The sequence below is a fragment of the Hemiscyllium ocellatum genome, chromosome 31 (assembly GCF_020745735.1).
Source record: "Hemiscyllium ocellatum isolate sHemOce1 chromosome 31, sHemOce1.pat.X.cur, whole genome shotgun sequence".
In the NCBI taxonomy this organism is placed as follows: Eukaryota; Metazoa; Chordata; class Chondrichthyes; order Orectolobiformes; family Hemiscylliidae; genus Hemiscyllium; species Hemiscyllium ocellatum.
In genome coordinates, this window is record NC_083431.1 from 50,072,295 (window position 1) to 50,097,455 (window position 25,161).

At 40.2% G+C, this 25,161-nt stretch overlaps 1 protein-coding gene across 2 annotated transcripts in view; it reads left to right on the forward strand.

Moving 5' to 3' along the window:
- The window catches only part of ube2g1a (ubiquitin-conjugating enzyme E2G 1a (UBC7 homolog, yeast)), a 72,069-nt gene extending 53,493 nt beyond the window's left edge, over positions 1-18,576 (forward strand). Inside the window, exons 3-7 of one of the 2 annotated variants that reach the window (XR_009646365.1) lie at positions 4,385-4,482; positions 10,937-11,115; positions 15,011-15,128; positions 16,097-16,127; positions 17,628-18,576. Coding sequence is in view for 1 of the 2 variants with exons in the window: in XM_060848041.1 (XP_060704024.1) it covers positions 4,385-4,482; positions 10,937-11,115; positions 15,011-15,097 (364 nt within the window). In the remaining variant the exon portion in view is untranslated. The remainder of the gene's footprint in view (positions 1-4,384; positions 4,483-10,936; positions 11,116-15,010; positions 15,129-16,096; positions 16,128-17,627) is intronic. The other variant, XM_060848041.1, reaches the window with a different exon arrangement.
- The last annotated feature ends 6,585 nt before the right edge of the window (positions 18,577-25,161 follow it).

Sequence of the window (25,161 nt, forward strand, 5' to 3'; positions counted from 1 at the left end):
ATACAAGATTTTAAACATGATGCACGTTTACGTTCAAGCAGTTCCTGTGTGAACTGTAAAGCATGTGTTTTTGACTGCAACTGTGCTCAGACAATGCTCCAGATAACATGGTCATTATTTTCAGATGTATTTATGGCAAAAAGTGTGTGCACAATTTATCAAAAAATGAGTCAACTGGAAGACTTAAAAATTGGTGCTGTGTGAATTTAGAGTCTTAGCTAATGGTTGCTTTGGACATAGAACATAGAACAATACAGCACAGAACAGGCCCTTCGGCCCACGATGTTGTGTCGAACATCTATCCTAGATTAAGCACCCATCCATGTACCTATCCAATTGCTGCTTAAAGGTCGCCAATGATTCTGACTCTACCACTCCCATGGGCAGCGCATTCCATGCCCCCACCACTCTCTGGGTAAAGAACCCACCCCTGACATCTCCCCTATACCTTCCACCCTTCACCTTAAATTTATGTCCCCTTGTAACACTCTGTTATACCCGGGGAAAAAGTTTCTGACTGTCTACTCTATCTATTCCTCTGATCATCTTTATAAACCCCTATCAAGTCACCCCTCATCCTTCGCCGTTCCAACAAGAGAAGGCCGAGAACTCTCAACCTATCCTCGTACGACATATTCTCCATTCCAGGCAACATCCTGGTAAATCTTCTCTGCACCCTCTCCAAAGCTTCCACATCTTTCCTAAAGTGAGGCGACCAGAACTGCACACAGTACTCCAAATGTGGCCTAACCAAAGTCCTGTACAGCTGCAACATCACTTCACGACTCTTGAATTCAATCCCTCTGCTAATGAACGCTAATACACCATAGGCCTTCTTACAAGCTCTATCCACCTGAGTGGCAACTTTCAAAGATCTATGTACATAGACCCCAAGATCCCTCTGTTCCTCCACCTGACTAAGAACCCTACCGTTAACCCTGTATTCCGCATTCTTATTTGTTCTTCCAAAATGGACAACCTCACACTTGGCAGGGTTGAACTCCATCTGCCACTCCTCAGCCCAGCTCTGCATCATATCTAAGTCCCTTTGCAGCCGACAACAGCCCTCCTCACTGTCCACAACTCCACCAATCTTCGTATCATCTGCAAATTTACTGACCCACCCTTCGACTCCCTCATCCAAGTCATTAATAAAAATTACAAACAGCATAGGACCCAGAACTGATCCCTGCAGAACTCCACTTGTAACTGGGCTCCAGGCTGAATATTTACCATCTACCACCACTCTGACTTCGACCGGTTAGCCAGTTTTCTATCCAATTGGCCAAATTTCCCTCTATCCCATGCCTCCTGACTTTCCGCATAAGCCTACCATGGGGAACCTTATCAAATGCCTTACTAAAATCCATGTACACTACATCCACTGCTCTACCCTCATCCACATGCTTGGTCACCTCCTCAAAGAATTCAATAAGACTTGTAAGGCAAGACCTACCCTTCACAAATCCGTGCTGGCTGTCCCTAATCAAGCAGTGTCTTTCCAGATACTCATAAATCCTATCCCTCAGTACCCTTTCCATTACTTTGCCTACCACAGAAGTAAGACTAACTGGCCTGTAATTCCCGGGGTTATCCCTATTCCCTTTTTTGAACAGAGGCACAGCATTCGCTACTCTCCAGTCCCCTGGTACCACCCCCGTTGACAGTGAAGACGAAAAGATCATTGCCAACGGTACTGCAATTTCCTCTCTTGCTTCCCACATAATCCTAGGATATATCCCGTCAGGCCTGGGGGACTTGTCTATCCTCGAGTTGTTCAAAATGTCCAACACCTCTTCCTTCCTAACAAGTATCTCTTCTAGCTTACCAGTCCGTTTCACACTCTCCTCTTCAACAATACCGTCCCTCTCGTTTGTAAATACTGAAGAAAAGTACTCATTCAAGACCTCTCCTATCTCTTCCGACTCAATACACAATCTCCCACTACTGTCCTTGATCGGACCTACCCTCGTTCTCGTCATTCTCATGTTTCTCACATATGCAAAAAATGCCTTGGGGTTATCCTTGATCCTATCCGCCAAGGATTTTTCATGCCCTCTCTTAGCTCTCCTAATCCCTTTCTTCAGGTCCCTTCTGGCTATCCTGTATCCCTCCACAGCTCTGTCTGAACCCTTTTTCCTCAACCTTATGTAAGCCGCCTCCTTCCTCTTTACTAGACATTCAACCTCCCTCGTCAACCAAGGCTCCCTCACACGACCATTTCTTTCCTGCCTGATAGGTACGTACATATCAAGGACACGTCGTATCTGCTCCTTGAAAAAGTTCCACATTTCCCCCACATCCTTCCCTGACAGCCTATGCTCCCAACTTATGCTCCTCAAATCCTGTCTTACAGCATCGTAATTTCCCTTCCCCCAATTGTAAAATCTACCCTGTTGTGCGCACCTATCTCTCTCCATAACCAAGGTGAAAGTCACAGAATTATGGTCACCATCACCAAAATGTTCACCCACTAACAAGCCCATCACTTGTCCCGGTTCATTACCGAGTACCAAATCCAATATGGCCTCCCCTCTGGTTGGACAATCTACATACTGAGTTAGAAAAGCTTCCTGGGCACACTGCACAAACACCACCCCATCCAATCTACTTGATCTAAAGAGCTTCCAATCAATATTTGGGAAGTTGAAGTCGCCCATGACTACGACCCTGTGGCTTCTGCACCTTTCCAAAATCTGTTTCCCAATCTGTTTCTCCACATCTCTGCTGTTATTGGGGGGCCTATAGTAAACACCCAACAAGGTGACTGCACCTTTCCTATTTCTGACTTCAGCCCATACTACCTCCAAAGGTGGATCCCCCTCAAACTTCCTTTCTGCAGCCGTTATACCATTTCTAATTAGCAATGCCACCCCCTCTCCTTTTTTACCACCCTCCCTAATCTTACTGAAATATCTGTAACCAGGAACCTCCAACAACCATTCCTGTCCCTCATCTATCCACGTTTCCGTGATGGCCACAACATCGTAGTCCCAGGTACCGATCCACGCCTTAAGTTCACCCACCTTATTTCTGATACTCCTTACGTTGAAGTATACGCACTTGAGCCCATCTCTGTGTCCGCAAGTATTCCCTGTCAGTGCTACCTTCTCCACAGCCTCCCTATATTCTTGGACATCCTGACAAACAGCTAGCTTACTTGCTGGACTACAAGTCCGGATCCCATTCCCCTGCCAAATTAGACATCTCTCATTTTGATTTTTCTGTCTTGCTTCCTTTTTTCTTTTCCCATTTGTTAAAATAAAACCAAAGACACAAAAAAAAGACACAAATACTGAGGCAATCAACCATTCAGAGTTGTGCATGACGTCCATCCTTGGATTATGGTTTACTTGATGGTAGCCTCAACTCTACTTTTCTGCGTGATTCATATAAATAAGCTTTCAATACATGTAATGATCAAGCTTGTCTCATGGGGTAGAGTTTATTTGAAGTATCAGAGGATGAGGGCAGAGCAGATGAGGTGATCTATGTGGACTTATTCCAGAAACCCTCTGAAATTTTTCCTCCTGTCTGCAACATTTGGGAGATCCTTCATTCTGCAACTGTGCTCCCTAGTTTGAAATTCACCTGAGTGGATACAGCCTCTCAACATGTACCCTTTCAAATCCCCTCAAATATTTTAAGTCACCTCTGAGCATATCAACCTAATGAACCTCGAATGCAAGCATACCCCTCCTTCTGTAAGGAGACCATCTAGAATCCTCTAGTTGTGTTCTCACCAATGTGCTACATTGGTAGCAAATCTTATCTACTTTATATTGCTTCCCTCATCTTTTAAAAAAAAATCTTGTTTCTGATTTTTTTTATATACCTGCTTGTTAACCTTTTTGTGATACGTGAATGTTGCTGGGTATGGAGGGTTTGAGTTATAAAGAGAGCCTGGATCGCCTGGGTTTTTTTCTTTGGAATGTAGGAGGAGGTTAGAGGTTTATATAATAATGAGGGGCATAGATAGGGTTAATGATAGGTATCTTCCCTTAGGATGGGGGAATACGAAGATTGGGGGCATACTTTTAAGGTGAGAAGCAAGAAATTTTAAAGACCGGGGGGGTTAAGTTTTTAAGAGTGATTAGAGTGTGGAATGAACTGAGGAAGTGGTGCATGCAGGCATTGTCTGGGACTGTAGTTCCGTCCGGAGTTGTCTCCTGGCGTGTTTGATGGCTTTGCGATGATCCAGTCACACCTGCATCCAACATCTCAGCTCTTAGTTTGTTTGGCCTTTTACGTAAAGCTCTGTAAAATCAGTTGGTCATCAAATGATCCTTTTCCCTTAGCTTAACTTTGTGCTTATCCAGTTTGATATTTTCTGTGAAGTAAATGTATTTGCTATATTGTGTAAATATTGTATCTTTATTTACAGTGAAGGTGGTGTTTTCAAAGCTCATCTTACATTCCCCAAGGACTATCCTCTCAGGCCGCCGAAGATGAAATTCATCACAGAAATCTGGCATCCAAATGGTGAGAATCAACTCATCAGTATTGGAAATATTTACCGTAGATTGGGGCATTGTTGATTGAGAAATGGGAGAATTAAGAGGAGAAAGCATAAACTTGAGTTTTGACAAGATCTGCGAGCTTCCAGTGCCAGTAATTTTAATGTTTTTTTTGTGGGGTGTGTTTGGCACATAAAGGGTGTGCTGAATATTGTCAAGTTATAGCCTGCAGCAGACTGCTGTTGAAATATAAAACTTGAGAAAGGATGTACTGGCACTGGAGGGGGTGCAGGGGAGGTTCACGAGGTTGATTCCGGAGTTGATGGGATTGGCTTATGAGGAGAGACTGAGTAGACTGGGATTATATTCATTCGAATTCAGAAGAATGAGGGGGAAATCCATATCTATTCCTTTTCATCATTTTATATCTTTTTATAAGAAAGTGGAGAGGATGCTTCCACTGGCAGATGGAACTAGGACAAGAGGGCATAGCCTCCAGATTAGAAGGAGTAGATTTAGGACTGAATTGAGAATGGTCATGAATCTATGAAGTTCCCTTGCCCAGTGAAGTAGTTGATGCTATTTCACTACCTTTTTTTTTAAAGCAAATTAGATTTTTTTTGAACCAAGGAATTGAGGGATAGGGGGAGTGTGGGTAAGTGGAGCTGAGTCCGTGAAAAGATGAACCATGATCTTATTGAATGGTGGAGCAAGCTTGACCAGCCAGACTGCCTTCTCCTGCTCCTAGTTCTTATGTTCTCCTAAACCATGTACTACTTAGAAATTCTGAGAAATCAGTAAAAATAACAAGCACCAATGAAAGTAAAGCCTATAATCCAGTGGTATACTCAGATCATTTCCTATCCGGAATAAAAAGCAAAATGTTGCAGGCACAGGTCCCACCTGCCTCCGTATCCGCGGGCAATATTTCCAAAACTGCAGATAGTATCAAACCCTCCCATTTAAATGGCAAACCTAACTCTCCAGAAGCCCCCCAAGAGTTGTTTCTGCAATGTTCCATGTAATACTTTTGGGTTGCGGTAAATTGTGGATAATTGAAACCGTGGAAACCGAATCCGAGGAACAGGAGTTCTAATGGACTGGAAATTTGAAATAGAAACAAACGCTGGAAATCAGATCACGCAGAATTTGTGGAGAAAAAAATTAACACTTCAAGTTTGTGACCTTCAGGGCTGGAAAATGTTTAATGTAATTGGTTTTAGCAAGTATAGTGTGGGGAAAATAAAAGTGGGGGTGGAAGGAAAAGAAACTTCTACCATAGGATGGAAGGCAGGAGAGATTAAATTATGAAATACATGACAAATTTTATTTAACTTTCATGCAGTGGCTGCATATGCTTGTAAATGATGCTGCAATTATGGGGTTTTTTTGTGAAAGCATAGAACATTTCCTGCAGTTTTGATTTGATTTTATTATTGTCACATGTACAGTGGTACAGTGAAAAGTGTACTGTTAGTGCTTAGTATCAGGGTTTCAGAATAGAGTGCAGGATACAATGTTACAGCTGCTGAGAAGATGCAGAAAGATTAACGTTAGAGGTTCATTCGAAAGTCTGGGAACACAGTTTAACTTTGTTTTCTACAACTGATTGTTTGTTTGAAAGTCATGGACGCAAACTGTTCTTCTACTCAAATATATAATGAAATATCACTGTCAGTGTTAATTGCTAGTGAGTCACTTTCTGTGCTATTTCCAAATTCTAAAAGTGGTGAGGGAGGAATATGAAGTGTTTATAGTCTTACATTTGAAGTTCTTAATTTAGCTATTCTTTTAATCGTCTGTGGTTGAAAGAAAATAAATCATACTTCAAACTATAACGGCCTTTTTTGTTTGCGTTGACATTCCTTTTATTTATACATGTCAACAATTCAGGTGGTGTTTATAGATTCAGATGCATAACTTTCCCATTTGCATTTAACTTGGCAGTTTTTATTTTTAAAATGATGCCTTCTGATGCCAGGTTCATCAATTTTCCTCCAATCATTTTCCCAAAGTTAATGATTTATGTTTCTACTAGATGGGTCAATTAGCTCAGATGGTTGGACAGCTAATTTGTGATAGTGACGCCAATTGTATGGGTTCAGTTCCCATGACGGCTGAGGTTATGTGAAAGACACTCTTCCTCGACTTCTCCACTCCCCTGACGTGTAGTGACCCTTGGGTTAAACCACCACCAGTTGTCTCCTCGAGAAGGTAGTCCTGTGGTCTGGTACAACTGTGGCAACTTCACCTTGCATTCTAAATCTCATGTTGTATTCTGCACCATAACAAACTTTACAATCTATCTTCCATTATCAGGATGTAATGTCTGCTTCATATTCATATTGTAACTTTCCAAAAATATATAGTTTATTCAAAACTTTTGTAAAGGTAAATTTCAAAACCTCTCAATTTGCACATAAAGTGCAGCATAGAAAAGTTGACGTTTATTGCATTTTGAGATGCGTCAATACAGTTGCAGTGTAAGTATTTGTTAGATATACATCTTAAGGAGTTTGACCATTTCCAGCCTGTCAATGTGCTATGGCTGAAAGGGCTTTGTCAGTGGTCTTTCTCCCCCTTTTGTAACGTCTGCTCTACGCTTTACTGACCCCTTGGCATGTAGCTTTCGAGCTTGGATTGTACCACTTTGCAACAATGTGTGGTGGGCAATTCCTTTCATTGGAAGATGAGCAAGTTTCAGTTAGACTGAAGAGCATCTTTCACCAAACCGATGATCCCTGGCAAAAGTTGATGTTTTGGATAGTGGATGTTCCTAAGAGCAGCTCTCGACCTGCTCGTGGTGCAAATTTAAACATTCTGATTGAGATATTCTGCCAAATGACTTTGATCTGCTCAGGGAACAATCCGACTGGATCTACCAGGTCTTTCTGCAGGGCTTCGGCACCAACATCTGATGGACTTGTGGTCAGCGTTGGTTTTCTGCACAAACTTCTTAATGAGTAACATGTATGTACATTTGGTCCCAACTGCTTGGAACATTTCACAACAGCATGGCCAAACACCAGGGAAAGGTAGAATCTGATTACATAGTGATGCTTAGAGTTTGCATACTGCGGGTCTAAGCACAGCTCGATGCAGCTAAACACAGCTGACTGTCATGAGGGTGGCCTTGGCTTGGGTCCCTGCTGTACATCTCTTGATAGGATCTCTGACCTCCAGACAAGGTTTATTATAAAAACGTTGCTTCACCTGTGCAGAAATACTATTCCACCCTTTGATGAAAAATCTACTGGAGCTGTTTGGAATATAATGGAGCTGAAAGCTGATGTCACTGTATATGCACTTTGAGCTTTACAAAATCTGAAGGCTATCAGATGTAATTTGACCATCTTTCTGTCTAAGATTGAATACCAGGACAGAAGAAATGCAGCCAATAATGAATGAATGTAAATCATGAATTAAACCTTGAATTCCAGGTGTCTGTTTTAATGATTTACTCAGCAGTGAACTTGGACTTTACTGAAACATGAGCAACAGGGTCCTTTTTCAATTTGTTTCCCTCCATGAGGAATTTGTCTGTCCTTAAATATTTGGCCATTGGATTTATTATTTACTCTCCTTCAAACTCCGCCTGTAGGCTGTCTTGTCTCGCTGCAAGTCGCTGTCAGGCAGCAGAACCTGTCTCAGCAGCTGCTTATTTCTGTTGCTTAATCTTGTTTGGAATTCTGTGGATTTGGCCAGACTGGTTTACAGTATCGAATCCCAACTGTACTAGTTTTCATGCACCCACCAGATAGTTGGTCAGTTATTTTGTGCCATCTCCCCATGTAGACACACTGGCTGAGCCCCTCAGTAAAGAAAATGATTTAAGCCATCTCTTGAGCCTGCACACCCTGTCCCTGGCCACTCAGTGTCGGGACCCTGGGCAAGTTGATAATTGTAGTTCTCTTCTTCAAAAGGTGAATTTAAAAATACAAATTCCTGCTATCACGTCACCCTACCCACCTTTTTGTTTTGTGGAATTTGGAGTATTGCAGTTAGAGGGATGATGGCATTGAATGGTCTTTGGAGCAATTCTCCCTGGAAATGTGCCCAATAAACCTAGGAAGATCTGTTTGTTTACATCGCTGTCATTGTATTCAATAGTACAGTGCCACTTCCAGTAAAGGCATGTTGTATTTGTAACTTCAAGCATGGGGACACTTCCTGTGGAACTGGCTTTTCAAATGAATGCAGGCAGGCTAACTGAGGGAGCTGCCAAGTGTCATGTGACCTCTTCAGAATCTCTCTCCTTTGCAAAGAAATTGAATCCCTTGGGTGGGCGTGTACTGTTGGAATGAGCACACCAAAACTAATGTCATCTGTGGAGTTTGCAGCTGCAAGTGTGAATGGCTGCCATCCAATCGCTATCTTTTTAGGTGCACAGAGGCTATTGATCATGTAACAGATTCTGGCCTCTGGTACTGAAATCTTTTTTCTCCAGACCCAGGAAAAGGCTGATCGAGTCTAGAGAAGCCACCTGAAGAGACAACAGCTGCAGAAAAATGTTCTATATTTGTCTTGGAGACCCTGGAGATTGTAAAACATTTAAAGTCACCCAGTTCAATTGATAAATCCAAGTCCATCGAATATCCTGATATGAAAGCCACAAGTACCTGACTTCATGACCTGTTAAATGTTCTTTTTCTTTTTGAGAGATTCGGCAATAAATTTGATATAACTTTGTTTGTTTGAATTCAAACAAACTATACAATTCTATAGTGGAAAAGTCTTCTGCCTTCACTTGACTGAGCTAAACATGCATTCCTTTTAATGGTTGAATGTGGTGTGTGGATGATAATGTGGTTAGATTTTTAGGGTGAGAGAATACGTATTTATTTATTTTTAAACCCACTCTTTAATATAACCAGATGCTAAAGGAGGCTTATAACCACATGCCTACCTTTCCGAAACAACCAGGCTGGTTGCAAGTGGTAAGGGATTTCAGTTTTATCTCTCCTTCCATGGCCAATACAAGAATCTTGGTTTTTTTTTTGCACTGTTTCTTGGTCACTGCATCAGTATGATTTTGGTTTCAGTTTGTGTGGTTGTGTTCAAGTTAACATATTATACTTCAGCTAAATGGGTAAGATTTTACAATATTTACAGAACTTGAGTGCTTGTCATAACTGTTCATTACGTGCGGTACTCATGTCTATCTTTGGAAATTGAGTTTTTTTCTTTTGTTCTCTGGCTCCAGTTGAAAATAGAAAAATAAGTAGCACAAACATAACCCTTTTCAAATGTTTTGGATAACAAGTGTGGGTTTGTTGATTGTCCTGTAGAAAAATGAACTTTTAACTAGTGTAGAAAAGCTGATTTTGTTTTAAATATATGCTATCTGTTCAGCTGAATTAATTTCATATACACTTAGCAGTACGGTATGTATACAGCTGTCAAAGTGCAAGGATTTTCTATAACCAACTGCGAGGATTATTTGTCTGCTCAGGTTCCTCAATATGCTTTATTCCTAAGGTTTGCTTAATGGGCAAATGCACTAATGAAGTGTAATGGTTTACTGGCTGGTTGTGACATAATACCGCAAAAGTATACAAAATAGGAGCAGAAGCCGTCTATTTGACCTGTTGAGCTTACTCCGCCATTCAGTAAGATCATGGTTGATCTGTTTGTTCCAATTTTCACATTTCCATCTCCTGATGTAAGACAAATAGCGACCAGCTGTCATGCAGTCAGACTTTGGAGTTTTAGAAAGCAATATTGAAACTTAAAGGCTGTAAAATATGTAAACCAGAAATGAGGTAGTGTTCCTTGAGCTTGTATTGTTCTTCATTAGAAAATTACAGCAGGTCCACAATAGAACTGTTCACATGAAAGCAAGGGCATTTCTCCTTATTTATCTTGATCATCTGTAAATTTAGCTATGTGCCTTTTTGCTCCTGTCATATTGGTCATTGATATAATTGTAAAATGTTGAGGCTGCAGTTTTTTGCATGTAACTCATTGTAAATCAAAATAAGACTCATTTGTGTGTATTATGTTTACTGCAAGCCAGTCAGCCTTCTATCTGATTTTTTTCTCCCATACCATGAACTCCTGTTTTCCAGCAATCGTGTGGCATCATGTTAAGTGCCTTTTGAAATCCAAATACAGTTCATGTAATGGCTTCCCTTTATTCACTCTGCACATTACTACTTCAAAGAACTCCTTTTAAAAAATGTGGTTTCTCATTCATAAAACCATGCTGGTTCTTCCCAATTCATCCTTGAGTTGTAACTTTCTTAATCAATTCATTCCCACAATTGATATTAAGCTAAATGGCCTGTAGTTTCCTTTTTGTCTCCTTCCTTTTCCCTAGAGGATTTATTTGCTGCTTTCTAGTTTGATAGTATAGCAATATAAAACACATAGCAATATATTGACTGTTTTGAATATTTTTCTAAAGAACCTGTGCACTACTCTCTAAGTGAAATGCTCTAACTGGAGTTAAGGATATCTTTTTTTTTGTTTTCTTACAGTTGATAAGAATGGTGAGGTGTGCATCTCAATCCTTCATGAGCCTGGGGAGGATAAATATGGATATGAAAAACCTGAAGAGCGCTGGCTGCCAATTCACACTGTAGAGACAATTCTTATTAGTGTGATTTCAATGTTGGCAGATCCAAATGGAGACTCGCCAGCCAATGTAGATGCAGCAGTAAGATCTTTTGTTTTGAGTTGGGACTTCAGCACTAACATTACTTCTCGTGGCCAGGTTTTCTCAAACAAAATTAGTCTGAGGCTATAATGGTGTTCTTAATAACATTGGTTTCCGTTATAAGTAACAGCAAGACCAAGATTGTCATCTGGGGAGTCTGATCAGAGGTCAGATTAAATCCAACAGGTTGTGAAATTCTAAGACCAGAACAAATGAAATACTTTTTTATTTTCATAATATTAAAAATTATAAGTGGGACGAAGTGAGTTTCTAAATTGATAACTACTTTTTTTTATATTATATGATGTTTCTTTGTAATTTAGATTATCCTTTTTATTGATCCTCAATGGGGTCGCATTAAATTTTCCAATCGTGTATTTTGTAAAATTTAAAGTTTTGGAAGTGGCATCTTTATTAATAAGTAGCAACTTCATTGGACACAGTTCTAGTCAGCATGTTGTCTTTTTAATAGATCTTTGGGGAAAAGTTAAATTTATCATTTTGGCTGCTATTGTCTTGCTGTATGAAAACCTGGGAACCGGAATATGCTGTTGCTGTTCAAGTAGATCAAGATTGACATTTTCTTTATTTTAATAATACCTTGGAATGCCCACTTCAGAGACCTAGTTACTTCAGTTGCCATTTGGGAAATGCTGGTAGAGAATTCTTGTTGCAGTGTTCTTCATGTCACTCCCACAGTCAGTGTTAACTTGTCAAATACACCAGTAGGTACTGCAGATGCTGGAGGTTAGAGTCAAGATTAGAGTGGTGCTGTTTCTGATAAAATCAGCGTTTCAGGCAAAAGCCCTTTTTTTTTCCCCTTGCTCCTCCAATACTGCCTGACCTGCTGTGCTTCCAGCACCAGTCTAATCTAAAATACACCAGTATGCCTTGGAAACTCAATACTATCAGATGGCATCTATGATGAAGTTTGCTTTGGACTTTAGACCAACTGTACTTAAATTTGCTTCTAATATATTCATGGAATATGGGCATCACTACAAATCCAGCATTTAATGTTAAACAAAAACTGCAGATGCTGGAGTCCAAAGTAGACAAACAGGAGTTTAGAAGAATGGAGCAAGTCAGGCAGCATCAGGATGTGGAGAAGTCAATGTTGTGGGTACTAACCCTTCAGGACTAGATGAGGAGGTAGGGGAGCTACAGATAAAGGGGGTGGGGTTGTGGTGAGGTATGGAGTGATAGGTAGACAAAGGTAGTGGCTATGACCTGGTTGGTGGTTGGGAGTGATGAGTCTGGTTGTTAGCTGGTAAGAAAAGTTGGTAGTGGAATGGAAGAGAGGAGGCAGGGTGGAAAGGAGATGGGATAGGTGTGAAGGATATTGAAACTCTGTTAAATCCCTTGGGCTGTAGGCTGCCCAGGTGAAAGATAAGGTGGTGTTCCTCAAAGCTGCAGTCTGATTCACTGCAGCAATGGCGGAGGCCAAGGATGAATATGTTGGAGGGGGAGTTGAAACGGGCAGTGACTGGGAGGTCAGGCTGGCTGTTTTGGGCCAGGTGCGGATGCTTGGTGAAACTGTGTCAACTAGTCTACATTTGATCTCACTGATGTAGAGAAGACCCAATTGGGAGCACTGGATGCAGTAGACTAGGTTGGAGGAGATGAAGGTGAACTTCCATCTCACCTGGATGTAGGTGAGCGAGATGGTGTAAGGCAGATGTTGCATTGTTTTCAGTTACGGGGAACGTACGGGAGGGGTTGGTGGAGAGTGGCACAAACCAAGAAGTGGTGTAGAGCATGAGTCCTTGCAGAAGGCAGGGAGGGGTGGAGAGAGGCAAGATGTTCTGGGTGGTAGGGTCAGATTGAAGTTGGTGAGAGTGTTCGAAGTTGCGTTAGATGTGGAGGCTGGTCGGGTGGAAAGTGAGGACAAGGGGGGATCCTATCTTTGTTTTTGGGGGGGTAGGTTTAGAGTAGTGGAGCGGAGAATGGGGGTGTGGTGGAGGGCTGTCTGGATGATTGGGCTGGGGGGGGAGGGGGGAAGAATCATTGTTTGAAATAGGACATCTGGGATACTTGGAAGTGGAACTTCTTATCAGAGCAGATGTGATGGACGAATTGGAAGATGGGCTGGACTACTTGCAGGATGCAGGTTGGGAGGAGGCGGAGTCTGGGTAGTTATGGGAGTCTGGGTTTATAGTACATTTTTATGGTAAATAGCAAATGTTAATTGGTTTAATGCTTTTCTATTTCACAAAAAACTCAAGTTTTTGACAGGATTGTACATTACAGATACTGGCAATTATTTTTCTGCCCCCTTTGTTTGCCTTCAGTATTGATTGAAGTCTTGGTTTTGGCCACTTTTTTTCACCTTGAGAAAACATGAAGAATGTACTTAGTAATTCAGCACGAGCTGAGGTGCACCCGAGCAAAGGTTGGCGCTTAGCCAGCTTTGTTGCAGCCCACTGGAGTTGTCTTGTAATGGTTGCATACTTTCATCCATTCTGTTTGGAGAGAAATAGTCCTTGGCTTAGTTATTTTTAATGAGCCACCTCCGATATGTTGCTAGATGCCTCCAGGACTCTTAACTCAACTCCTGACTCGTGGCAGCAAAACCATTGCACCACAGGAGACCCAGTCCGAGAGTTACGATAGTTACTAATTGGCCTGTTTCAATATGTTATTACACACCTCTAGAGCAGGTAGGATTTGAACCTAGGCTTCCTGAACAAAAGGTGGGGGCACTACCACTCTGCCACAAACCCTTCGACATATATTTAGAAAGAAGGCAGAACTTTGATATTGATCCCAATGTCTCAGCATAAAAATATTCAACCCATGAAAGTTTGTACAGTACAGCCTTTGAGTTAGCCTGAAATGCAGCCATTGTGTATACTTGCCATTGCCAGCCTTGATGGATCTGCAGTTACTTCCTGGTCACTCAGCCCTCCTTTTGCTATTGCGTATTGTCGTTTAACATACTTTGTTAGAGGAATGAGTAACATCTAACTAGTTTTGGATACTTTCAGACTAATGTGGAAATTTAACATGCTGGTGATCATGGTTTTGTTGGATTTCTTATGACACCCTCCCATGCTGTCTTGCCTTGTGTATATCTTTTGTGAAAACCATACTAAAATTTACAGCTTCTGATTTCTGTTGTAAATTACACATCTCTCCACTTCTTTTAACTTGTATAGTGAGATTACCCTCTCCTGTTGGCTTATAATTGGCTCCTTAATTAGTATTTGAAATTTGTAATGTCCTGCAACTGCCGAGTGGTTACATTTTTTGACAGTATTGGTGGATATTTAGTCAAAAGAATACTTGCGCAAAACTGTTGCAAAATGAAATTTTGGCACCTTTTTTACTCTGCATGTTAACAGAACTGAGAAAGCAGGATTCGGGCATTGTGTACAGTTCATCAGTTAATTCTGTCGAAGCTCTGCCTGAATGCTTGTGGAGCTGACTTCAAAATGGACTCCAGCATTTATTAAAACCTCCTGTTGAACGTGGAATTTCTCAGCACTCTTGTGTATCACTGTACAGTTCAGGTCTCACCCTGCCTGCCTGACATTTATCAGTTTTATGATCTTCATATCCTGACCAATACTTAAAATTATCTCGTTGCTTTCACTACAGTTTTGACTTTGCAGTGTACTAATTGCTTTCCTATGCTGGCTGTAATTGCCACCAAACTAGAACCTCTGTTTGTACTGTTTGTTTTTGGGCACCCTGAGGGAACACATTATGCTGCAACTTGTATTTCTTGATTGGAAAATAAGTTTGTGTTACATATTAGAGTTTATGATTATCTTGGTATTTTGCCATGTGATTTGTATTCACCCTCTTGCAACTCCCAAATTTTTAATATTTGGGCAACAGATGAATGTACTCTGATTTTGTTCATTTTTTTTCCTCTGGCTTACAATTGTAGAAAGAATGGAGGGAAGACCGTAATGGGGAATTCAAAAGAAAAGTTGCGCGCTGTGTAAGAAAAAGTCAAGAAACTGCATTTGAGTGATGTTTCGTTCACCAGGAAGCTTCACTTTCTGGTAAGGAAGATAGTGAACTTTCAGTCGAGTGCAAAATTGGCTAAATAGGATCTTTCCACTATCGGACTGTTTTGCCATGTTGATTGATTGGAGAGAATTAAACAGTAATAATATAGTTTACTGTCAAGCCTTATAAACAGCAAAATGCACAGTTTGGATTATAGCACCACCTCACTGGCCTCCCGATGCTATTGTTTTAACCTTAGATTTGATTCCCTGCAGTATGGCAACAGGCCCTTCACCCCAACAAGTCCACTCCGTCCCTTTGAAGAGTAACCCACCCAGACCTATTCCCCTACCCTATATTTACCCTGACTAATGCACCTTACACTATGGCCAGTTTACCTAACCTGTACACTTTTGGATTGTGGAGGAAACCGGAGCACCCGGAGGAAACCCACACAGACACTGGGAGAATTTGCAAACTCCACACAACAGTCGCCCGAGGTGGGACTCTAACCCAGCTACCTGGCACTGTGAGGCAGCCGTGCTAACCACTGAGCTGCTGCGCCATCCCAAGTCCAGCAAGTATGAACAGTTGAAGCCTTTAAGTTCAATAGTATGACTTAATCTACTGCACGTGCCAAAGCAAAACATTATCAACGCTTAACTCTTATTTCACATTGACTTTCAGGATGAGACCATAGTCAGATTTAGCATCGTTTGAATTGTATTCCAGTCTCTGAAGTTTGTGCTATAGTTTGAGAGCTATGCTTATCGTTGTAAAATTCTTTCCTGTGTGGTACAGGTCAACTGAAGTACCCAAGTCCATTAAGCTCCAGATTTGCTTTACTGTCTCATCTGATCTTTTGTCACATAGTTGCTAGCATCAATATGCTGTAAATGTCACAAGTCATATGAAATGGCAGGAGTAAGCTATTCTGCCCCATAAGGCTGTTCTAATTGTTCAGCCTATAATGTATGCCTGGCATTTTGGATTAATTTTTTTTCTTTAATTCATGTTGAAGGTGAATTTACTGAGGCTTGGCGTCTTCAAAGGTAAAACTCTTTGTAAACTAACCAGTGATACATGAATTGATAATTGGCACTGTAAAGCAAGAACCATCTTAAGTGAAGGTGCTTCCTTTTTTAAAAATACCAATGAGTTTCCTAACTAATGTTTGCTACTGGGAGCAAGTATAATGAGATTGAAAGGTGCCCTGAACATTTCCTCCCACAGTTTGTAGTCCTGTGGATTAAGCCAACTGGTGTGCATGTTGTCAAAGACAGCAGCATCTCCTGCAGATTCCACCAAGAATGGCTAATTATTTAGTCTTTTTATTCAATAACAAAATAGTTTTGATTGTCCATCTGCCCTTCAAGGTAATGGTGAGCTGCTTTTTTTTTTGAACAAAGAATAGGTTTTAAATCATTTGACAGCCACATTGAGAGAGTACCACACATAAAGTAAATCTCATTGTTTTTGGTATTGGAGTCCAATTAGACATGGAAAGGACAACAGGTTTCCTTCAAAAAGAAAAGCAAAAATGAACAAGTTAGGGTCTTGCAATATGTAATTTCACAATTGCCTTTACTCATACAAACATTGGAATTAGATGCAGGAGTAGACCACTTACTGCTGAGGCTCCTCCACCGTTCACTAAGCTCACAGTTCGTAAGCCAAGTCAATTTTAGCTCCTGCTAGTGAAAAGCCTTAAATGTCACTTAAAATTAATAATGTTTCTTCTCTACTGGCAGCTACGCTGTGTTACCAAAAATGTAGGTGATATCCAATCATTTTCAATGCATGTATTTTCTTCAAGTTTACACTATTTCCATATTAAGCCCCACCAATCAGCATTTTTTTCCTCCCATATTATTTTCAATAGTGCTGGGGAAAATACAACAGACTTCGCTTCAGTGGCCTTTGAGCATACAACTCTTAAAAAGGTTGCTTAGATCAGTGAGAATGGAGGGATAGAGTAGTATGAACGTGGTGATAGGGAATAATATTAATCACCAATTAAATAAAACACAAGTGAAACAGTCAGGGAGAGCTTGCTAAGTATGGAAATTTGGAAGTTAGCAGTTGCCTGATTGAAGCTCCCAGTTGTAAATCCTTTACCCTTAATCTTCCAGTTAATATGAAATACAGGAAAATTGGAGCCACTTGGTTTCTTTACATTTTGTAGAATGCTAATGAATCAAATTATTTGTAGAATGCTAATGAATCCAACTATAAAGAAATCAAGTGGCTCCAATTTACCTGCATTTCACATATATTGTGGCACAGTCCCCAGTAGCGTATAATTAATCAGTTACTGTTTGAAAGGAAGCTAAATTGATATGTTTTACACTGGGAAAATAGATTTTCCAGAGTTTTAAGAAATCTATTTAAAAAATGCTTTTGAGACCTCCACAAGAGACTTGTAGCCCATGTGTGAGGCTGCATCTGGTGTACTGGTAGGATATGCTTGCTTTTAAACTATGGTGTTAAAGCTTGTTTTTAAGAACTTGCACTAAATTGAAGCAATAACTAATGGGAAATTTGAGTTGCAGGTCTCCAATTAAGAACCAACATGGCACTGTTGACTTTCTGCACTCAACCCACCAATTGTTGGACCTCTTCAAACTGGTAACAAGTTGGAAATCCTGGATAGGCATTATGGAGCTGCGAGTGAATTATGCCATCCTCATTGTTGAGTAAAACCTATCGTGCCAACTTGGGGAGGGGGGGGACAAAATGATGCATCAGGATTCCTGTGAACTGCTTTGATCTTCAGGAGAAATTGTAAAGACGTGTACATAGCACAACATTATCTGGATATTCTATATACTGTACTTAGACACCCACAATATGCATTGTACCAAATTATAGCTTGCTTGTAGTTAGAGAATCGTGTAAATTCTGAAAGATTTTAGCAAGGGGGCTTTGTGCATTCAATTTTCTTAAGTTTACTATTAAAGCGAAACAAGTCTTGTAAAAGGTATCTTGCACTGTCAAACTGAAAGTTGCATTTATCAATGTTTTAAAATGGATTCCATTGTGAGAATGTTTTGCCAGATATTCTGATGCATTAACACTTGGCCTAAAATATTTTGGGCATGAATAATTTGCAGATGTTCAAATTTAATATGCAGATACTTTTGGTTCTACAGCAAGGGGTTAAAGTTTATACCTGAATTTGAAAATTAGCCAAGGTGACCTCATTAGTCTTCACTGCCCAACTGCTGAAACAATGTTTTGAGCTCGACTTGTGGGGAGTGTTTGAAGTAGGTTTCACATGTTTAGGTGTAGGCTTTCACCCTTCTCAGTGGGAGTTTGAGGACTTTTTTGGTATTAAAATGCTGTTTGTGTGTGTGTGTTTTCTTTCCTTTCTAGCTATAATGCAGATTTTCTGCTGGAGTGTACAAAGAGAAATGGTGATGTATATTTTCATGTAATTTGATTTTTGGAATTCTGTCACCTGTAGTGAAAGTTCTTCCAAAATATAATTGTTTTCCAGTATGAGTTGTCAGTTTCAGTTGTGTAAAACCTCTCAATTGCACTTTTGTTTCATATGGAAATTATTAAAATTTGAACTCAAACACAAAATAGGGATCCAATGGATTGAACTCTATGCAACTAATTGTACTTTAGTACAATAACTTACATTCTGCTTACAGTGTACTTGAATGCAATCTTAAGACTTGAGCTCCTGTTAATATTAAATATTTTAAATACGCTGCACACTTTAATTTTTATACTTTTTGGGGGGTTGGTGCTAGCATAAATCTAGGAAAGAGAATGGGGAGATTAGTTCTTACACTTCACTAGTGAGTACTGTCTTACAGAACATAGAACATATAGTACAGTACAGTGACAGGTCCTTCTGCATTGTTTAATTTCACTCTTCATGGGTGAGACCTCCTTTGGGATCCAGTACAGTTTTGGATTGAGGGGCACTGGGCTGTTAGTATTGACATCACAATGCACAGTAATTTTAAATCATATATTCAAATGTGGATAATTTGCTTTGACTTGTCAAGCCCCCTGAACAAGTAGAACACTTGTAAGATTTATTGGATTTTTAAATTGTCTTTTGGATGGACGGACAGACTGTAGCTGAGATGTGGGAGGCAGTGTTAGGTCAGAAACTCCCTTGATAGTCAGTGCTTGTGGTGTGCCTGAGAGTGAATATTGGAGCTGCAGGTTCTCAATTTCAGTATTAATGAGATGCTGTTATGCAAAAAAAAGTCCATCTGGTATAAATAGCAGAAATGGCATTTTAACTTTAAAAACAAGGTGATTTTAAGGTCAGGGGAATATCATCTAAATGAGATGCAAAATTGGAGAAAATATTAAAACTATTTTAGGGTTGTTGGTACACCAACTAAATCAGATGAAACTATTATCAAAGCAAAGATTAAACTTTACCAATTAAAAACAAAGTTGTAACCTCAGTTTTATTCCTGACTAATAAGATTTTTAAGGTACTCCTAATGGAAGTGTGCTGAATTTAAGCTCTGGGAAATTTACAATAAGGGCTATAATGCTGATATTGAGCTTAAGTGGTTTAAAAGTATATCCAAGAAAACCCCATGCTGAGAACATGGATTAAAGCCATAGAAAATGCAGTGACATGTTTAGTGAAAAGTCTTTCAGGGGTATTATGGGAAAAACCACAAATCAGTGGTGAGACCGATGTCCTTGCTAATGAACTAATACAACAAGGAGGAGTCTGAACTGCCTGGATTCTGAAACTGTGCAACTCACTTGACGTTTAAAATTTGAAGATCCAAAATTAGTTTAGCCCAGTGCTAACTATAGATACTAATCATGTCTGCAATTTCTGAGGTTGAATTACTTTGCAAAGTAACTGAGCCAGTCAATAATATTTCCTGAAAGAACAATGCAGGTGTCAAGTGATCCGAAACATCAGGACCTCTTTTAGCCAGGAATGTACTGTTCCTATGTTGTCAGTCATTATGCATTAAGTGCAATATGCCTGTTTAAAGGTGTATATTAAAGCTTTGGCTGCAAAATTTACTCCTGATATTTATTTTTATTAAGGTGCTACGTTTATTTAAATTCAATGCTAGAAATCACAGCAGCATTTTCATGTTAATGTTGCTAGACAACATTAATTGCATTTTAGCATGCAAATAGAGAAATGTCCAGCAACGTAGTGAACTGCTACCCTAGGCACAGTCAATGACTTGCATTTATTACAGTGCCATTTAATGTCATGACATCACTTTACAAACATTATCGAACAAAACTTGTCATTGAGCTACATTGGGTGAGGACAGGTGGAATTTAAGGCCTGTGGGTTTCAGAGAATGGATAAGACTTTAAGATGGAAATATTGTATACCCAGGATATAATGTAGATCAGCAAGCCTAGAGGTGAGGGAGTAGAACTTAATGTGAATTGGCACATGAAAAGCCAGAGTTTTGGATGGCCTCCTTTGTCAGGAGGTAAACCTTCAAATGTCAACAAAGAGATGCATTTGAAAAACAACAAAAGCATTGCAACGAAACCAAAATACTACACGTAGCTTCCCTACAGTGTGGAAGTGGGCCAAATGGCCCATTGAGTCCACACCAAGCCTCTGAAGATCCTCCTTATCCCTACCCCCTACCCCTGCATTTACCATGGCTAATCTGCCTAATATATTTTGTGTAACTGCAAAGCATGTAGCAAAGTTGTTTTAATGGAGAACTGTAACTATCTTATACTTTGGGAGAGGTAGGTGAGTGCACTCTGGACACCAGATGGGCAAATAGCATGGCCAATCCACCTAACCTGCACAGTTCGGACTGTGGGAGGAAACCCACACAGACATTGGAAGAATGTGGAAACTCAACTGCAGACAGTTACCTGAGGCTAGAATCGAACCTGGGCTCCTGTTCTGTGCCATATTGAGGATCTGAAATAAAAACACTACTTGAGAAATTAAGGAGGTCTGGTAGCATGTGTGGAGAGAAACAGATATGTTTAGAGTCTAATGTTTATATTCCACTTGAGCATTTTCCAACTTTTTTATTGCCATCTTTTACTTTCGTATCTAATTCTAATTCTTTAATTTCTCATCCAATTCTCCTCCTAACCATCTAATTTGTTCTCCCTGCTTTTGCCGGTGATAATGGAGTTCCATTTTCTGACTGTTTTGGAGATGGGTTTCTTCTGAATTTTTCACTGGATTTCTTAGTGACTACCATCTCACCAATACCTAGATGTGCTGGTTCCCACAAGAGGAAACAGCTCCTCGGTGTGACCAGCCCCTGTTAGATTATGCTTAGGCCACACCAGGTTGGAACTGGATTGGTTTAATTGTATTAGTTGCTTAAGGAAGGGTATAGGATGAGGGACTGAAAGCAAAGGCTTCAGTCTTGATGTTCAGTTGCAGGGAATTTCTGGTCATCCAGTCCTTGCTACCAGAGAAGCAGTCTGATAATTTATTGCCATTCAAATGCTTTTTTTAAAAAAAAACGCTTGATAGCAATTTCCTTTTACATAGTTAGAGCTTGGGTTACTTGTTAATGGGAGAGGTTAGGGCTGAAACAGTCTTTTTGAAGGAAGAGATGTGGGTTTAGCTCTACTTTGGGGAAGGAGACCTGTGATTACTTCTGTGTTACTGTGGCTGACCTTTTTGGATTTTTAAATTTTCTTTATAAACTTAGACATATTCCAAGATGTTGACTCCTTGCTGGCCACTGTTCATGAAGCTGGCTGTCTTCAGGTACATGGCAATCACTAATTCATCATATGCCTGTCTGGGTGTTGAACACAGCCTTGATGGGCCGTTTTTCCATGGGAGATCTAAGTGGAGTTCAGTCCTATTGTGATCGGCTTTCCCTATCATCATCCTCCTGCTGCAGAACTGTCACCAATTCTCTCTTTCCAAAAAAGTTCCTTCCTGTGCTGTATCCATTCTGTCCACTGTCCCAAAAGCACTCCTAAGCAAGCACTTCGCTGTTCTCTAAGCCCTGCAAATCTTTTCAGATAATTGGCCAATTCCCTTATGAAAGTAATGTAGATTTCAGTATTGTGTAGCCCTATTCAGATCCTAACCTTTTGTAATTTTATTTAAAAGAAAAAAACTTTTATTCCTTTCCTGATCAGGGATTGGTAAAGTGACACTGCCATCATTATCTCAATGCTTTTATCAATCATCAAATAACTAACTCTTCCATTTGAGCCTCTGGTATAGGAAGAGAAAGAGAATTATAAGATTTGGCACTTGTACAGATAGGGTAATTTTAAGTTTCTGGAGCAGATGATCACTGGTACATTGGCTGCTAACAATTCAGTACCCTTTTAACATGAGGCTTCCCAGCAGTATGCATTGTTGTGACCATAGTCTGAACTGTGCACTGGAAATCAACCTCTGGCCTTCACATGTGAAACATGATCAATTTGATCAGGATGGTTAATGCTTGACTGTCACCACAATCTGAGCAGATTTAAGAAGGATTTGTTTTCTTATTCTTTCATAATAAAGAGCCTGTCCTTTGAGAAAGAAATAATAGTAATTACAATTGCAAACCTAAACACCCACCCTACATACTCGTGCACATTCATAAACTGGGTAGAGACAGAGGAGGCAGTCTTAGAAATGTCACAGGTGGAAGATTTAGACAAAAAGGCGTGACATCTTTCTATCCAAGCCCAACTGCAAATGGAGTGGCCTAAGGTGACTTTATTCTTTTCAGCTCTTGGTAACAATATCACTGTGGTGGTGGTCCTCAATCTGGTAATTGGTCACTTGGACCTAGGTCTTGGTTTTGGTTTAGAATTGTTCATTCTTTTTCAAACACTTTTTTTTGTTGTTTTGCCAACTAAGAGGGAGAGCAATTCTCCGCTTGCTTATGAGTATTTGTTGAAGGAGCAGCACTCTGAAAGCTTGTGCTTCCAATTAAACCTGTTGGGCTATAACCAGGTATTTTGGGGGTCCTTGTCTGATCTGACTGCTGTCACCTCTGTTGAATGTCAAGCTGCTACTTTAAGCCTGTCCAAACCCTGGAGCTGGCATGTCCCTGAAGTATCCAGCTTCCAGCAAAATCATTGTCTTCTGTAGCCATTAACTGACCTCGCAATTGCACCTCAATTTTTTTTATATCTAGAAAATTGCTTCTCTGTAATCGAAGCTTTCATTCTTTCAATTTTATATTTGCAAATAAACTATCTGTAATTCTTTAGAACTTGTAGAGCCAGAGTCCTGCATGATCTTGCTACTAAGAGGAACTGGAAACCATATTTGATTTTTTTTTGAAAAATATTAGTTTTTAATCCTGGTCACTTCATGTAAGATTGCCCATGCTGCAGTGAAATGATTTTCCTGTTGCAACATCGCATTTCTCATTCAGCTGGTTCACTAAACTGGCTGAGCATTGTTGTCTCTGGAGAGTCTGCACAGCAATGCTTTTTTTTTGGCTTAATGCAACTCCATGTCTTGTGAAATAAGGAATTAGTTACCTTTTAAATGCTTAACTTGGCACAGTTAAAATGTCCGTAGTGAACATCAGAATTGTAATTGACCACACTTTGGCTTTTCCAATTTTGTAGAATGTATTGCTTACAGTAGACAAGATTATGGGTCGAAAGTTTCCCAAACTATACTAGTTCCATTTGCCTGCATTTGGCTTATGTCCCTCTTAATCTTTCCTATTTGTACCTGTCCAGATGTCTTTTAAATCTTTATAACTGTATCTTCCACTTGTACTTCATTCCGTATATGAACCATTCTGAAAGTGTTGTCTCTCGGGTCCCTCCACTTCTTTCCCTCTCTCCTTAAGTTTGCGCCCTCTTGTTTTGGACTCCTGAGGAAAAAGGACCATGGCTGTTCACCCTATTTACACCAATGTGTGTGTGGAATGAGTTGCCAGAGAAAGTGGTGGAAATGGATACTATTACAGCACTTAAGTGGCTGGATAGGTTTAGAAAACTATTTGCTAAATACCAGCACTTGGGGCTCATCAGTTTCTGATATCTGCTTGGCACAGTACTCTATTTCCATATACCAAAGTTGGTCCCAATCACTGAGATAAAAGGGAGGCGAGGAAATGGTGGAATTTTACCCTGTAATTCCTCTATCTGCCAACAATAGCAGAAGGCTAGAGGAGCGGTTTAACTGTCTGTCAGTATGGCTATATTAACCTAGGGTGAGGAAAAGACCTTGAGGAAGAAAGCATCCTTCTGGAAAAGACCTGAGCTGTTCTACATACAATTTGTATGCACTAACATGTTATTGTTCTGTAAAAGATATTTCAGTGAATAATTAATGGCAGCAAGATGGATAATGAGTTTTTTGTTCAAAATATTAAAGCACTGATATGTCCATTTACTTCACAAATTGGAGTCCTTTCTTAAGCAATCGCTTGTAATTTTTTTTGATTCTGCACATAAACCTCTTAACTGAGAGGCAAGTGAGAGATCCTGCTCCCAAGTCTCTAATGCTGCCATTGTAGTCCCTCCTAGAAGCTAGTAGCCCTTTGAACCTGCTTTACTGTTCAATATGACCATGGCTGATCCTTTTTCTTGCTGCCACATTCCTACTTTGTACCCATTTAAGACTGAAAAATTCATCTCTCTCGAATATATTCAGTGGTAGAGAATTCAGCAAGTTCGCCACCCTCTGGCTGATTATTGTATTGCATTCCATTGATGAATGTCACCCTTTAGATTCAGGCATCGTTAATGCACCAGATTGATTCTGGCTATAAATTTTGAAGAGAGGCTGTATGCATTTGGTTTGAATTTCCCTTTCTATGAGAAAACACAGAATCTTTGTAAAATCTGGATGATTAAGGGTTCAAGTCTCTGATATGGGGTGGAGAACTGGCCCTGCAATCGTCTATTGATTGCAACTGCATGCTAATTTCTGCAGCTCATTGTCTTTCTACGGTTTATTCATGGTGCTTTCCCATTACAATCTGGAACAAAGCACTTGGCATGTGTCATGCTTTGTGGGTAGCGTATTATGGCTGCAGCGTTTACCGTCTACAGGGTGCACAGCATCAACTTTCCAAGGTTCCTTCGTCTGAAACTCCCAACTTCCATTGCAGGACATGGGCAACATTGGCTTGGAAGCATCATGTTCACTTTCCT